This window comes from Plasmodium malariae (genome assembly GCF_900090045.1).
Source record: "Plasmodium malariae genome assembly, chromosome: 1".
In the NCBI taxonomy this organism is placed as follows: domain Eukaryota; phylum Apicomplexa; class Aconoidasida; order Haemosporida; family Plasmodiidae; genus Plasmodium; species Plasmodium malariae.
In genome coordinates, this window is record NC_041775.1 from 528,353 (window position 1) to 541,505 (window position 13,153).

At 28.9% G+C, this 13,153-nt stretch overlaps 3 protein-coding genes across 3 annotated transcripts; all 3 read right to left on the reverse strand.

The window, feature by feature from the left end:
- Nucleotides 1-1,484: 1,484 nt before the first annotated feature.
- Nucleotides 1,485-5,546, reverse strand: PmUG01_01020200 (heat shock protein 86 family protein, putative; the record flags this gene model as incomplete). The annotated part of the gene is made up of 5 exons (XM_029008133.1): nucleotides 1,485-2,573; nucleotides 2,717-3,753; nucleotides 3,893-4,852; nucleotides 4,957-5,192; nucleotides 5,509-5,546. The coding sequence occupies 5 exons, from the start codon at nucleotides 5,544-5,546 to the stop codon at nucleotides 1,485-1,487; spliced, it is 3,360 nt and encodes a 1,119-aa protein (XP_028859991.1).
- Nucleotides 5,547-6,966: 1,420 nt separating this feature from the next.
- On the reverse strand, nucleotides 6,967-7,986 carry IMC1d (inner membrane complex protein 1d, putative; the record flags this gene model as incomplete). Its single annotated transcript, XM_029008144.1, has 2 exons — nucleotides 6,967-7,701; nucleotides 7,948-7,986. The coding sequence occupies 2 exons, from the start codon at nucleotides 7,984-7,986 to the stop codon at nucleotides 6,967-6,969; spliced, it is 774 nt and encodes a 257-aa protein (XP_028859992.1).
- A 1,536-nt stretch (nucleotides 7,987-9,522) lies between these two features.
- PmUG01_01020400 (Cg8 protein, putative) lies at nucleotides 9,523-10,200 on the reverse strand (the record flags this gene model as incomplete). The annotated part of the gene is made up of 1 exon (XM_029008155.1): nucleotides 9,523-10,200. One exon carries the CDS (start codon nucleotides 10,198-10,200, stop codon nucleotides 9,523-9,525), a length of 678 nt encoding a protein of 225 aa, XP_028859993.1.
- Between the last annotated feature and the right edge of the window lie 2,953 nt (nucleotides 10,201-13,153).

Consider the following 13,153-nt stretch of genomic DNA (forward strand, 5'->3'; position numbering starts at 1 on the left):
GTATGTGTATATGCATGTACATTCGTGTGTGTATTTATATGTTAACGTAATATCATGTACTTTGTTCATATGCGCACATGCCAAAAAAATATACATTATATATATTATATATATTTTAATGTTCATGCATATATATATATATATATATATATATATATATATATATATACTTTAGAAAGATTTCATAAAATATGAACTGTTCACGTAAAACGTATTTCATAAACTTTTAAGAAATTGTATAAATATTTTTTTTAAATAATATAAACAATTATTATAAGAAAATAGAGATGTGTTTCGTGCGTATAACTATTTTTAATAAAAAGGAAGGATGGGATAGAAAAACCCGACATGCACACAAACCCATATACCACACCTCTGTATATTATTGCATATTTCCCAATGGTTAAATATTGCTCGAAACGGCAAAGGTTTACCATTACAGGTGTTCTCTTTGGTTATATCAACATAACAGTATGCTAGTATGGGAATATATATATAATATATATTATATATATATATTATATATATTATATATATATTAGAGTACCGATTTTTTCTTTATTTCATTTTTTTTTTTTTTTTACTTTCTTATATGAACGAGAGGTTGCTTTTCCTTGGCGAAATTTCGCCATTTAGCACCTTTGCAAATATGGCATAACCATATGTTTCTCTTTATATTATATGTGTATACATTCATATGTATGTACGTGAGTACGTTTATTTGTGCATGTTTCTCAATGCTTTGGATGAAATTCCTGGCATCCAATTGAGGGGGGACGGCACCACCGCCTTTCCCCCCTCCCCTCCCCCCAGTGTTTTGTTCATTCGAACTCCATGAGGTATGAACCTTTTTTATTGCACTAGTATTTATTCGCTGAAAGAGAATATCATGTTATAGAGGAGAAGCAGAAGAAGAAAAACATATCTCTCTCATCATCCGTTCAGATCCTTTATATGTAATCATTTAGCATTTTCAAAATTTTTAATTTTATGAAAAATCATCATAAAATGTTTGTAAAAAAAAAAAAAAAAAAAAATAAAATAAAATAAAATAAAAATATTACACGTTTTATGCGTGTCATGTGTGTTGCACTTAATATGCTTATTTTTTTTATTTTTCCAAAAATTGTTTAATTCCAAATTGATCTACGTGCAAATAAGGAATAGTTGTAGGAGCATATAACAGGTAAATGCAAATGTATCTACTACATTAACAAATATTCGTAGAAGCATTTTTTTTCAAAAATTGACTTTGCGTTATTTAAGATGAGGCACCGTGTCCATGAGTGGTACTGAAAAAACGTTCATGTAATGGAATAAGCTTCCATGCAATGTATGTATACAAGTGCTGTTACACCCAACATACTCACATATATATACATACACTCACACGCACGCACTTATGCACACGCTTCTTCATAAGTGAGCGATGAAACTTGGCTAACTATTGAACAAGGGGTAAAGACTCATCATCTACTCCTCGATCAATCATTTTTGCTCTCATTTATTATAGCCTCATTTTGTTTTCTTAAAATTTCTTTTAAGTCATTTATTAAAGCATTTTCCCTGTTTGTTCTTTCTTCATAATTAAACATGGCCAACGCCCTCTGCTCTTCAGCACTATACACTTGATTTTCCTTTCTCATACGAATAGCATTCATTCTTTTATGCCTTGATCCACTCATAACATAACCTAGACTTTCAAAATTTTCGATAGCTTCAGCTGACAACCCTACTTCTCCTCTTCTTGGAATTCTTTTTCCTTTCTGAACAAACTGAGCTATTGCATGTCCTTCCCCTGGCATCATAGCAACACCATAATCAATTTGTTTATTAGCTAACTTGACATTCACATCCAACGGTTTCGGACCTACACTTTCATCGTTTGATGTATCTTCCGCGGGATCCCGTGCCTTGCGCAATTCATCCGTTTCATCATCCATATCCGCTTTATCATCCACATCCGCTTTATTATCCACATCCGCTTTATTATCCATATCCGCTTTATCATCCGCATCCGCTTTATCATTCACATCAGCTTCATCATCCACATCAGATTCATCATCCACATCAGATTCATCATCCACATCAGCTTCATCATCCACATCAGCTTCATCATCCACATATGCTTCTTCATCTTCCTCCTCATGCAACTGTCTATCCCCCTTATGTGAAATTCTCTCTCGATGCGCTTTTCTATTATATGTGGATGTACTTTCCCCTTTTTTCTTCTCATCTACTGCTAAATCATGTTCGTCTTTACCAACACTATTCTTTTCCTTCTTCTTATGTTCCTGTCTTACCATGTTACTGCTTTTTCTGACCCGCTTTTCATCTAATGATTTGTATCCTTCGCAAAGAAAAGATAAGGACGTAGCTGAAGTGGCTGCAGAGAATGAAGTAACTGAAGCTGCTGACGTAGGCGATGCGCTTACCCCATCATCACTACCGCTACTACTACTATTACTACTACTAGAACTAGTGCACGATTTTTTTTTTTTTTTTTTTTCATCATAGTTCTTATATTTAGATTTGTGCTTTTTTTTATCTTTCAATTTATGCTTCTTTGTGCCCTTCGATTTATGCTTTTTTTTTTTTTTTTTTTTTTTTCCTTTTCATGATGTTTGCTTCTATGTCTTTTTCTGTTCGTATGATCCAGTTTTTCTCCTCGTCCCCTTTTCTCCCTTTCCTTTGCGTCTGTCACTGTTATGTCTACCAATGCTTCATTATCCATGTAGCTCTTTTTAATTTTTTTTTCTTTCACTCCCTCCTCTTCAGTACTTGGAAATTCGGTGCTTTTCCATTTTTTTCTCTTCCTCTTTTGGGAAGCCTGAACTTCCTTTTCATCATACGAGCAAGATAAGGATAGAGTAGAGGAGTAATAAGATGAGTTGTTTTCCGAAATGTTATTAACATCATCATGTGCTTTTTTTTCTTTTCCTTTTTTTGCAAAATTCTCATCCTTTCGTTGATAAGTTTGTACATTTCTCTTATTCCCTTTTTCGTCAATTTCTTTATTCTTCTTATTCTCATCCAATTCTTCACTCTCTGATTTCGCCACAAACATTTCCCACGTTGTTGGAGATAATGATTTTGATTTTCTAAATATTTTGTTTTCATCAAATGGTATACTAAACCTGTATTCATTTTTTTTTTGTAACCATTGGGTGTAGTTATTCCAATTCTCCTTAGTAGTATGATATCCTAACGGTATTCTAAAATATTTTCTTTCTATCTTTTCATCCTTTTTTTTATTGTAAATATATTTTCTTTGCTTTTCTTCTCTCTTCATATTATTTACCTTACCATCATCATTATGCATAATTTTCTCCTTTTCACACATATTACTAATGTAATGGTTTTCTGAGATTTTTTTTTTTTCCCTTTTGTATCTTCCCTCCAAGATGCTATTCTCCAAGCTACTGTCCTCCGTGCCATATCCCCTTTGTTCTTTGTTCATTCTTCTTCTAATGCACTTTCCCTCACTGTTGCTGCGTCTACTTATATCCCTCTCCCTACTTTGTATTCTCCCCCTGCTTCGCTTTCTTCCCCCACTGCTACTGCGTCTATGTATATCCCTCCCCCTACTTTTGTATTCTCCCCCTACTCCGCTTTCTTCCCCCACTGCTACTGCGTCTATGTATATCCCTCCCCCTACTTCGCATTCTCTCCCTGCTTCGAATTCTCCCCCTACTCCGCATTCTCCCCCTACTCCGCATTCTCCCCCTGCTTCGCTTTCTTCCCCCACTGCTACTGCGTCTATGTATGCCCCTCCCCCTGCTTCTGCTCCATTTATCTATGCTTCTCCCCCCTTTGCGTGAAAATGCTATCTTTTCATTTGTGCGTCTTTTTCGGCACAATCCTATGTAACCGCTTGGAGGGGAGCTAAGACGAAACGATTTGCTTCCCCTTTGATTGTACCGCTGCTTCTCATTCCTTCTGTCGCTTTTATTTTTCTTGTCATAAGGGTAATTACGCTGCTCCTTATAAGCACTCCGTTTTCTTTTATGATGGTAACTATAACTATCCGTACTTGAATCAATGCTTCTTTTACGTCTCTTTTCCGTCCTGCTCCAACTACTTTTTCCTATACTTCTTTCCCTATGACGATTACTAGGATTCTCTTTTTTTATTTCTCTTCTTCTACTATTACTTCCCACGTGAGAAGACGGGATTTCCTTTCTCTCAGCACTTATCATTTCACAGTTGTATATTTTATTTTCTCTTTTAAATTTTTCTAATTTTTTTTTCAGTTCTTTTCGCATATGCTCTGTTTCTTTTTTACTCGTTAAATTGTCAATGGTGCTGCTTTTACTTCCACATCTACTCCTACTTTTATTTCCACTTCTACCCTTTTTGTCTGTCTCTCCATCATCAGAAAGCTCATTTTTTTTACTACTAATATTAGAAGTACATTTTGGTAATTCTTCATTTTTGCTGGATACCCTTTTTTCGTCATCCGCTGAGTCGTTATATTCATTACTCACATCACTGTTATTCTTACATTTTAATCTTTTTAATTTTTCTTTAAGTTGTCTATATTTTGTTTCATTCGCTTTTGTTTCACATCCAGGTGGAGCATGATATCTGACTAAAGGAGCTTTTTTTTTTTCTTCTTTTTCTTCTTCTTTTAATTTATCTTCTTCTTCATTTACTTCTTTTATTTTTTCCCCTTTTTGGGAATTGATACTACTATTCCTTACACTTGTATACTTATTACAACTTTTCAATTTCTTTAATTTTTCCTTAAGTTCCATATGTCTTTTTTCAAATATTTTTTTATTCATTTCGTTAATCGGTTTCTTAAAGCTAACATCTGTTAGAACATCAATATCCCTTCTTTCCTCTTCATCTTGTTTTGACCTTTCACGATCCTGGGAAGAACTTGACGCCTTCTCGTCTTCATCTTTTTCACTGCTTCTCATCGCATATCAGCGCTACTACTACTGCTACTACCTTTGCTCCTACTACTGCTACTACCTTTGCTCCTACTACTGCTACTACCTTTGCTCTTACTAATACTACTACCTTTGCTCCTACTACTGCTACTACCTTTGCTCTTACTAATGCTACTACCTTTGCTCCTACTACTGTTACTACTACTGCTACAACTACTATTGCTACTTCTACTATTGCTACTTCTACTATTGCTACTTCTACTATTGCTACTACTACTACTATTACTGTTGTTACTATTATTTCATTTTTTTTTTTTTTTTTTATTTATCACTCAAAAATAAATTGCTCTTACAAAAAAAAAATTGCATTTAAATTTATGTCTTGTACTACTTATTTGTACGTTTTTATTTTTTTCAACCTTCCCAAAAGGAATTTCTCATATGAATAATTATACATATATATATATGTACATACTTAAATACTTACATAGATATGTATTAATATATATGCAGGTGGTATATATATATATATATATATATGTATACTGGTTTTTTTATTATTTTACTTGTACATATATTTACACGAATTTAGCCTTTTTTTATAGCCAACTTTGTCGTATTTTCATAACATATAATCGCCTGACGCATTCAGAAATATACGTTTCTGGGCATGTAAGAGATTTTGTTCACATATAAGTATATATAAACAAATAAACAAATAAACATATAAACATATAAACAAATAAATAAATAAATAAATAAATAAATAAATAAACAAATACACAAATAAATAAATAAATAAATAAAAAAATAAATAAACACGTATATACATATATACTGTACATGTTTATACGAACGGCAACAATTAAAAGAGAATTGTATTTTTTCTGTTACGAATATTTATACATTTATATCAATATATTAAGCCATGTATATATATGCATTAACAAAGATGACTCATTTTTTATGTAACGCCTTAGCTTTTATTCATTCAACTTGTTTGTACATTTTGTCCTTAGTTTCCACGAATTGATATAGTATCATACATCCCCCATCATTTAAATTTTTTTTTTTTTTTTTTAATTGTATTCCGTTTAGCTGTCAACGTAAGGTAAAGACTTGACACGTGCATACATACCCTTATATTTAAGTACATTCCAATTGTATACATGTACATGCGTTCCCATTTTCTTTCCTCACTATATTTTAGCCAGTTGTATATTGTAGCCTTTTTTCTGTGTTAATTGTTATTTTACATCATCGACGGCAAAAGTTGAGTGCTAGTGATAATGTTATTATAGCATGACAAGTTTTTAGAAACACATAAAAATGGCTTAAAATCGAGTTGGAACGATCTGAGTTCTTTTAATTTATGAAAACAGTATTAATGGTATAATTTAGGAATACAAATATTATGTGCCTATTGAATATAGAAAGATTATGAAGCAGTAAATTTTTTGTTTTCGAAATGAAACATTTGGCTTTTTGTCATTATGTATTATTTCTTTTCTTAATGCAGCAAAAAAAAAAAAAAAAAAAAAAAAAAAAAGTAGAAGCAAATACAGAGGAAAATGCAAAAGCAAATGAAAATAAGAGCAATGTAGAGTAGCGTCCTAAAGGAAGTGTTAAAATTGGACAAAGAGAAAAAAGCATCATTTTTTATGCTTATGAAACGTATGCTATATTCATATAATTTGTATATGTATATGTATTTTAAGTACATTATATATATATATATATATATATGTATGTATGTATGTATGGGTGCATATTTGCAGTTAGCATTTACAGCATTGTAAGCGTCTAATGATGATCCGTCCAAGCGTATCACTACTTTTTGTGTACAGAGAGGGACAAAAGAAAAATCAAAATATAACATGACAAAAATGGGGGAAAATAATGGAATTGAGTATATGCATTTGGGGACAATAATTTAAAAAGAGAAAAAAAAAAGAAAGTCAAGTAGTTTTCTCTGTTTGGCTGTTTTGTTATTTCGTAGTTTCGTTATTAATGCTGTTGCTGCTGTTGTTGCCACCGCTACCGCTGCTACGGGTATGGTGGGGATTGATCAACTATTGTGCTGCAGGGGTGGGGCTTTATGAACATATTTCTTTTCATCTATAGGTATATCGAAAGGAATGGGGGTAATAATATTTTCAAAAACTATGTAAGGCTTTTCGACATAACAGTCCATGTATATAACTTCATCGGTATATTTTATGACAGGTATAATTTTTTTTCTTATAGGAACAATTTTAAAATTATTTTTGAATTTTAATATAGGGACTTCGACTGGAATAACTACTGGTTTAGGGACTAGGTAAGTATAGTCTACATCCATATTTTGCTTTAAAGAACTAACTATTTCAATATTTTTTTCCAGTTTTGGTATAAATACTGTTTCTATTGTTGGCACCACATTTTCCTTTTGAGCAAATAATTTTAACTCAGTATTATTATTTTTTTTAAAATTTTTTTCCAATTTTTTATTTTTATGACTAAACAAATTTTGGCTAATTAATTTGTTCAATGTTGTATTTTCATTTTTTAACCGTACTTCATCATCTTTTTTTTGTCCTAATTCTTTGAGGTTTTCATATAATTTTATAAGGTGCTCTTCTCCTTTTTTAACATAAGTATTAATTTCTTCAACGAACTTAACAGGTTTATAAAATACATTTATTTTTTTTGTATTCGCACAATAAATAGTGCGTTTTGTAATTGGTTTTATGATGCTCACATGTATATCGTTTTCTTGATTAATAAAATCGCCATCTTCGTTTAACTGTTCAGTGTTATTGTTCTGATGAGCAATTATAAGACAAAAAAAAAAAAAAAAAAAAAAGTTAATACGATACAGATAACGTGGCAAGTTAGAGAAAATATATTTTTGCCATCGCATTTAATCTTTACAATTTGCGATTTTTTATATTATATTTTTTACTTTTTATTTTTTTTATTATTTATTTTTTACTTTTTATTTTTTTTATTTTTTATTTTTTACTTTTTATTTTTTTTATTTTTTTTTTTATCATCTTTTAATTGTTACCCTATTGTACTCATCGCTGTCTTGCGGTAGCAACTCCATTATTAAAAGACTGGCTTCGTTATATTAACATAGGGGGGCTTATTCCCACGTGATTGTATATATGTATGTATGTGTATATGTATGTACGTATGTGTATATGTATGTACATGTATGTGTATATGTATGTATGTATGTATGTATGTATGTATGTATGTATGTATGTATGTATGTATGTATGTATGTATGTATGTGTATATGTTTGTATGTATATGTATGTATGTATGCACGTAGGTATGTATGTACGTTTGTAATATGTATATATAACTAATTTAATAAACACTTTATACTTTCCTACAAAAATGTAAATAATTAAAAATGTGTTCATTTACGTGAAAGCCTTGTCTATCATAAAAAGAAAATGCCCACTTGGAGTGATTAATACATTTAATATATACTTGTATGGATATGTGTATTGGTAAAATCGTGTACATATATTGTATGTCTATACAAATTGGAGGCGTATCTTCTATACAAACAAAGCTTATGAAGCATATTTTTTAAAATAAACCATAAAATTTTATGTAACGGAAAAAAAAAAAAAAAAGAAGAATACTATTTGTTATATTTCTTTTATTTAAAGACAAAAGGGAGAATTGGTATTAGCTTAATACGGAACTGTAAACACAATTATTTAAAATATAATTTTAAAAAAAAAGTCTTAAGTCCACACATTTTTACCTTATCGTATAGCAACTTATGCGAACAAGGAGTGTGCATTGCATTATTTTTGTTATTATTATTATTATTATTATTATTATTATTATTATTATTATTATTATTATACTTATATTATTATACTACTTATATTATTCATATTATTCATATAATTTTTTTTTTTTTTTTTTTTTTTTTTCTAGCCATTTTGGCTATTTTTGTCATCACATTATAGCTTTTTTAATTTCATGAGCATTTATACAAATATAAGAAGTTTGAAAAAAAAAAAAATATAAAAATGTGTATCAGTTCAGAAAAACGCACGAACCCGAAATAACAAATGTGTAATAAATAAATATAGAAAATGTACAAAAAAAAATTCAATGAAAAAGATGTCCACCTAACTTTTATATCACCGGTTGTACGAAATAATACATTGTTTCGCTGTTTCTGTTATGTTTCTTGATGGGTCATTTTCTGCTAAAATGTATTTACTCAGGGGGCACATATATGTGCAGAAATATATGAACATATATATATATACAAACATGTATACTCACATGTATACACACATATATACACACATGTATACACACATGTATACACACATGTATACACACATATATACACATATATATACACACATATATACACACATATATACACACATATATACACACATATATACACACATATATACACACATATATACACACATATACACACATACATACACACATATATACACACATATATACACACATATATACACACATATATACACACATATATACACACATATATACACACATACATACATATATGCATGGCCCATTTAACGTTGTTCCGCTTCACATTTGCATGTTCCTCCCATATCTATGTTCACTTGGCAGCATCGTCTTCCGCTTCATTCACTTCATCCTCTTCATCTGCACCGTCTTTTTCTTCAGCTTCTTCTTGTCGCTTTCTAAGTAGTTCCGTATCATGATGATATTTACTCATATGTAAGTAGCACGGATGACTCGGTAAAAAATCTTCAAGAATCCAGTGAGGTCCTCTTTCTTTTCTTCTCCTATCTAGGTATCTTGTAATGGGGTTCGTGTTTTCAGCTCTCTCTCTTTCTTTGTTAGCTTCAACCCATTCGACGGTAAACCTCTTTGGTTTTATGCCAAGGTATGATATATGATGAAAGGCAAAAGATAAGCCAAAGGCAAACAAAAAGTAAGGAATAAAAGCTAATGGTAAAGGGTATTGTAGTAACCATGCTAATAAAGGCTTATGATCTTTTGCAAACTCTCCATATAAATATGTATGAAACACCCCAGCTGGTCTTAACGACCATCTTTCCCAATCATATTTATGGTTATAATATCTTTGATTCAGTCGGTATTTTTTTGGTTCTCCATTTGGCAAAAATTCTCTTGGTGGGGGCTCCGGTATATTAATTCCTAAGGGTTGGGATGCTATATATCTTTTACATATATTATTAAAATTTTTCTTCATAAAAATAAAAATATGTTCTCCCTGTGGTCTTTTTCGTAAATTTGAATGTAAATGCATCTTTTCTTTTTTCTTATTATTCAATAACAGTTATGTTTTAAAAAAGAATCTTTCTTCTAGCGCATAATTACTCGCGTACATGTACATATATATTTATATGTGTTTACAAAACGTATGCTTCAGCGCAACACATATCTAAGTAACACTAACAAAGAACTACATGAAATAAATCATAACACAAAACGCAATTGTGTTACTTGTATTATCTTTCATATTTTAAAATATAAAGCTAAAAAGCCTAATGGAATACATTTCTTAGCAAAAATTGATTTTTTATTCCATTCAGTAATTTTCCTATTCATTTACGTATCTTAAAAATATATAAAAAAATTCCTCTTATAATGTTAACAAAAATAATATAATGCTACACATGTTTAACATGTCAAAAAATAAAAAAAAAAAAAAAATACATAATTGCACAAAAATATTTAACTTTTATTCATCATACAAATGTTTCCTTTTTATTCTATTATTTTTTTTTATTTTTTTTGGTATAATACCAAAGGTACAATCATATTTTTGTTATCCTTGGGAATGGTAGAGGATTGCAAATTTTAAATCAGACGAGTTACTATATTATAAATATCGCCAATATACTTTTGATTACGCTTATTCTTCTTCATCTTGCCATTATTACTGTTATGTCGTTTTTTTAGTAAGGTAAGGCAAAAACATATTTATGCTGTGATATTACAGTGGTCAGTACACTGCGTATTTCTTAATGTGTTTCATAAATAAAACTTTGTAAATCTCACCATATATTTATAATGTATAATTGTCATCAATTTTTCGTATTACAAAAGGAAGAATGAAAAAGTATCATATAATGGTGTTAATTTTTATTTAATCTTAAATAGAATTTTTTTAAGACAAAAAAAAAAAAAAAAAAAAAAAAAAAAAAAAGATAATAAAATAAGAACAAATTGTCAATGCCAGAAATAATGAACAAAAGTAAAAACGATTTTTTTTACTCTACTAAAAATAAACATTATTACTACACATTCACATGGAAACCATATAATTTTATTAAAATTTTAAAATATAAATTAAAGTTTTATCATAAAAAAAAAAAAATATATAAATGAAGTGTGTGAGAACAGCAAATTTTAATTGTCATGTCAAATGAAACTATCCTTTCTATACTTTAAAACGACAGAAAAGGACGTATTTTAGTAAGAACATTTGGATGTTTAAGCATCCTGCATTTATGTATGTATATTTATACATGTATGTTTACTTATGTATATATATGTGAGTAGGACGAAAAACCTTTCATTTAGAGAAATTATGAAAAATATGACTAGTTCATGTGAAAAATACTCACAGTAAATGGCCGTTATTACTCTGTATTTTTTAAGCAAAAAGGGAAAGCAAGAAAACAGGTATTCATGTTAAAATATACCTGACCTTGAAATACTGTTCATACACATAATAAATAAGTTTATTCCCTCTTTCAATTTATGTATTATCAAATGAAAAAAATTCAAACATAATACTACATAAATTTAAATACACAGAAACTTACATGTATCAGTGCTCAAAATAGGAAATAAAAACATAACTTGGTATTTTTTGCATTATACAAATATAAATGTATAGGTATATATATGCACGTATATAAATGCAAAGTATAGGCATTTTCATTTGAAAAGGACTACTAATTTTCACACAGACGTCTTTGCATCAAAATGCTGTTTTAAAATTATTCTATTCTAAAATATTTTTAAAATCTTTTTTTTTTTTTTTCAAATATACATTTTATTTTATTTTATTTTATTTTAAATATCAATCCTACAACCCTTTTTTATATATATAGAGAAGGACAATTAAAAAAAGAAAAAAGAAAAAGGTATATAATCATTCGCCCGTAATATTTTTCAAATACCAGAATTTTTTTTTTATTACATAGCAGGGGATTAAAAAAGCTTTTGTTTTTATTTATTCTGTTATGTACTTGTCATTTGACACGCATTTTACATATTAGTTTTTTTCTCTTATATTATTTCCTTAAGAACTTAAAAGTATACATTCACACATACAAACAAACATCTAACAGATAATGGTATGTTACACAGGTTACTTAATTGTCCCATTATTTTTTTCTACGAACTGATTTAAAATCAAAAAGGAGAAAATGGGGCACTTACTATTATACTACATATATTGTATACCCATATATGTACATTACATATTGTATATATATATATATACACAAACACAATATGCATGAGGGAAAAAAAAAAAAAAAAAATTTATCTTTCTCTATATGGAAACACAATTAATTTGCGTAAATTAAAAAACAAATTCATCGAACGAATATCATCAGTGATGTGACAAATCAAAGTTCATATATAAAGAAAAAAGGAAAACATTGTTAAAAAAGAAATAATTTTAAAAAAAGCACTAATAAAAAAAGCACTAATAAAAAAAGCACTAATAAAAAAAGCACCAATAAAAAAAGCACTAATAAAAAAAGCACTATTAAAAATGTGCTATTAAAAATGTGCTATTAAAAAAAAATGCTATTAAAAAATATGCTATTAAAAAAAATGCTATTATGAAAAGCACTATAGCAACGTTATTAAAAAGAGCTCTATTAATACATTATTAAAAAAGATTCTATATCCAAACATCATTAAAAAAAAAATGTTAAAAAGCCATTAAAAATACTGTAAAAATATATAATACTACTAAAAAAATATTTTTTAAAAAAAATGTCCTTGAAAAAGCACACTACAACACAATCACCTTTATTTGGGCATAATAATTATCAAAGCATTTGTTTTGTTCATTTTTTTTTTTTTTTTATGCTATCATATAGTAAGCAAAGTCGGTGAAAGGTCGAAAAACAAAAAGTAAAGGATTTTTATTTCGTATGTTTTACTTAATGTAATGTATACATATAAATATATGTATATATAGATATATATATTATACGTATATATATATATAT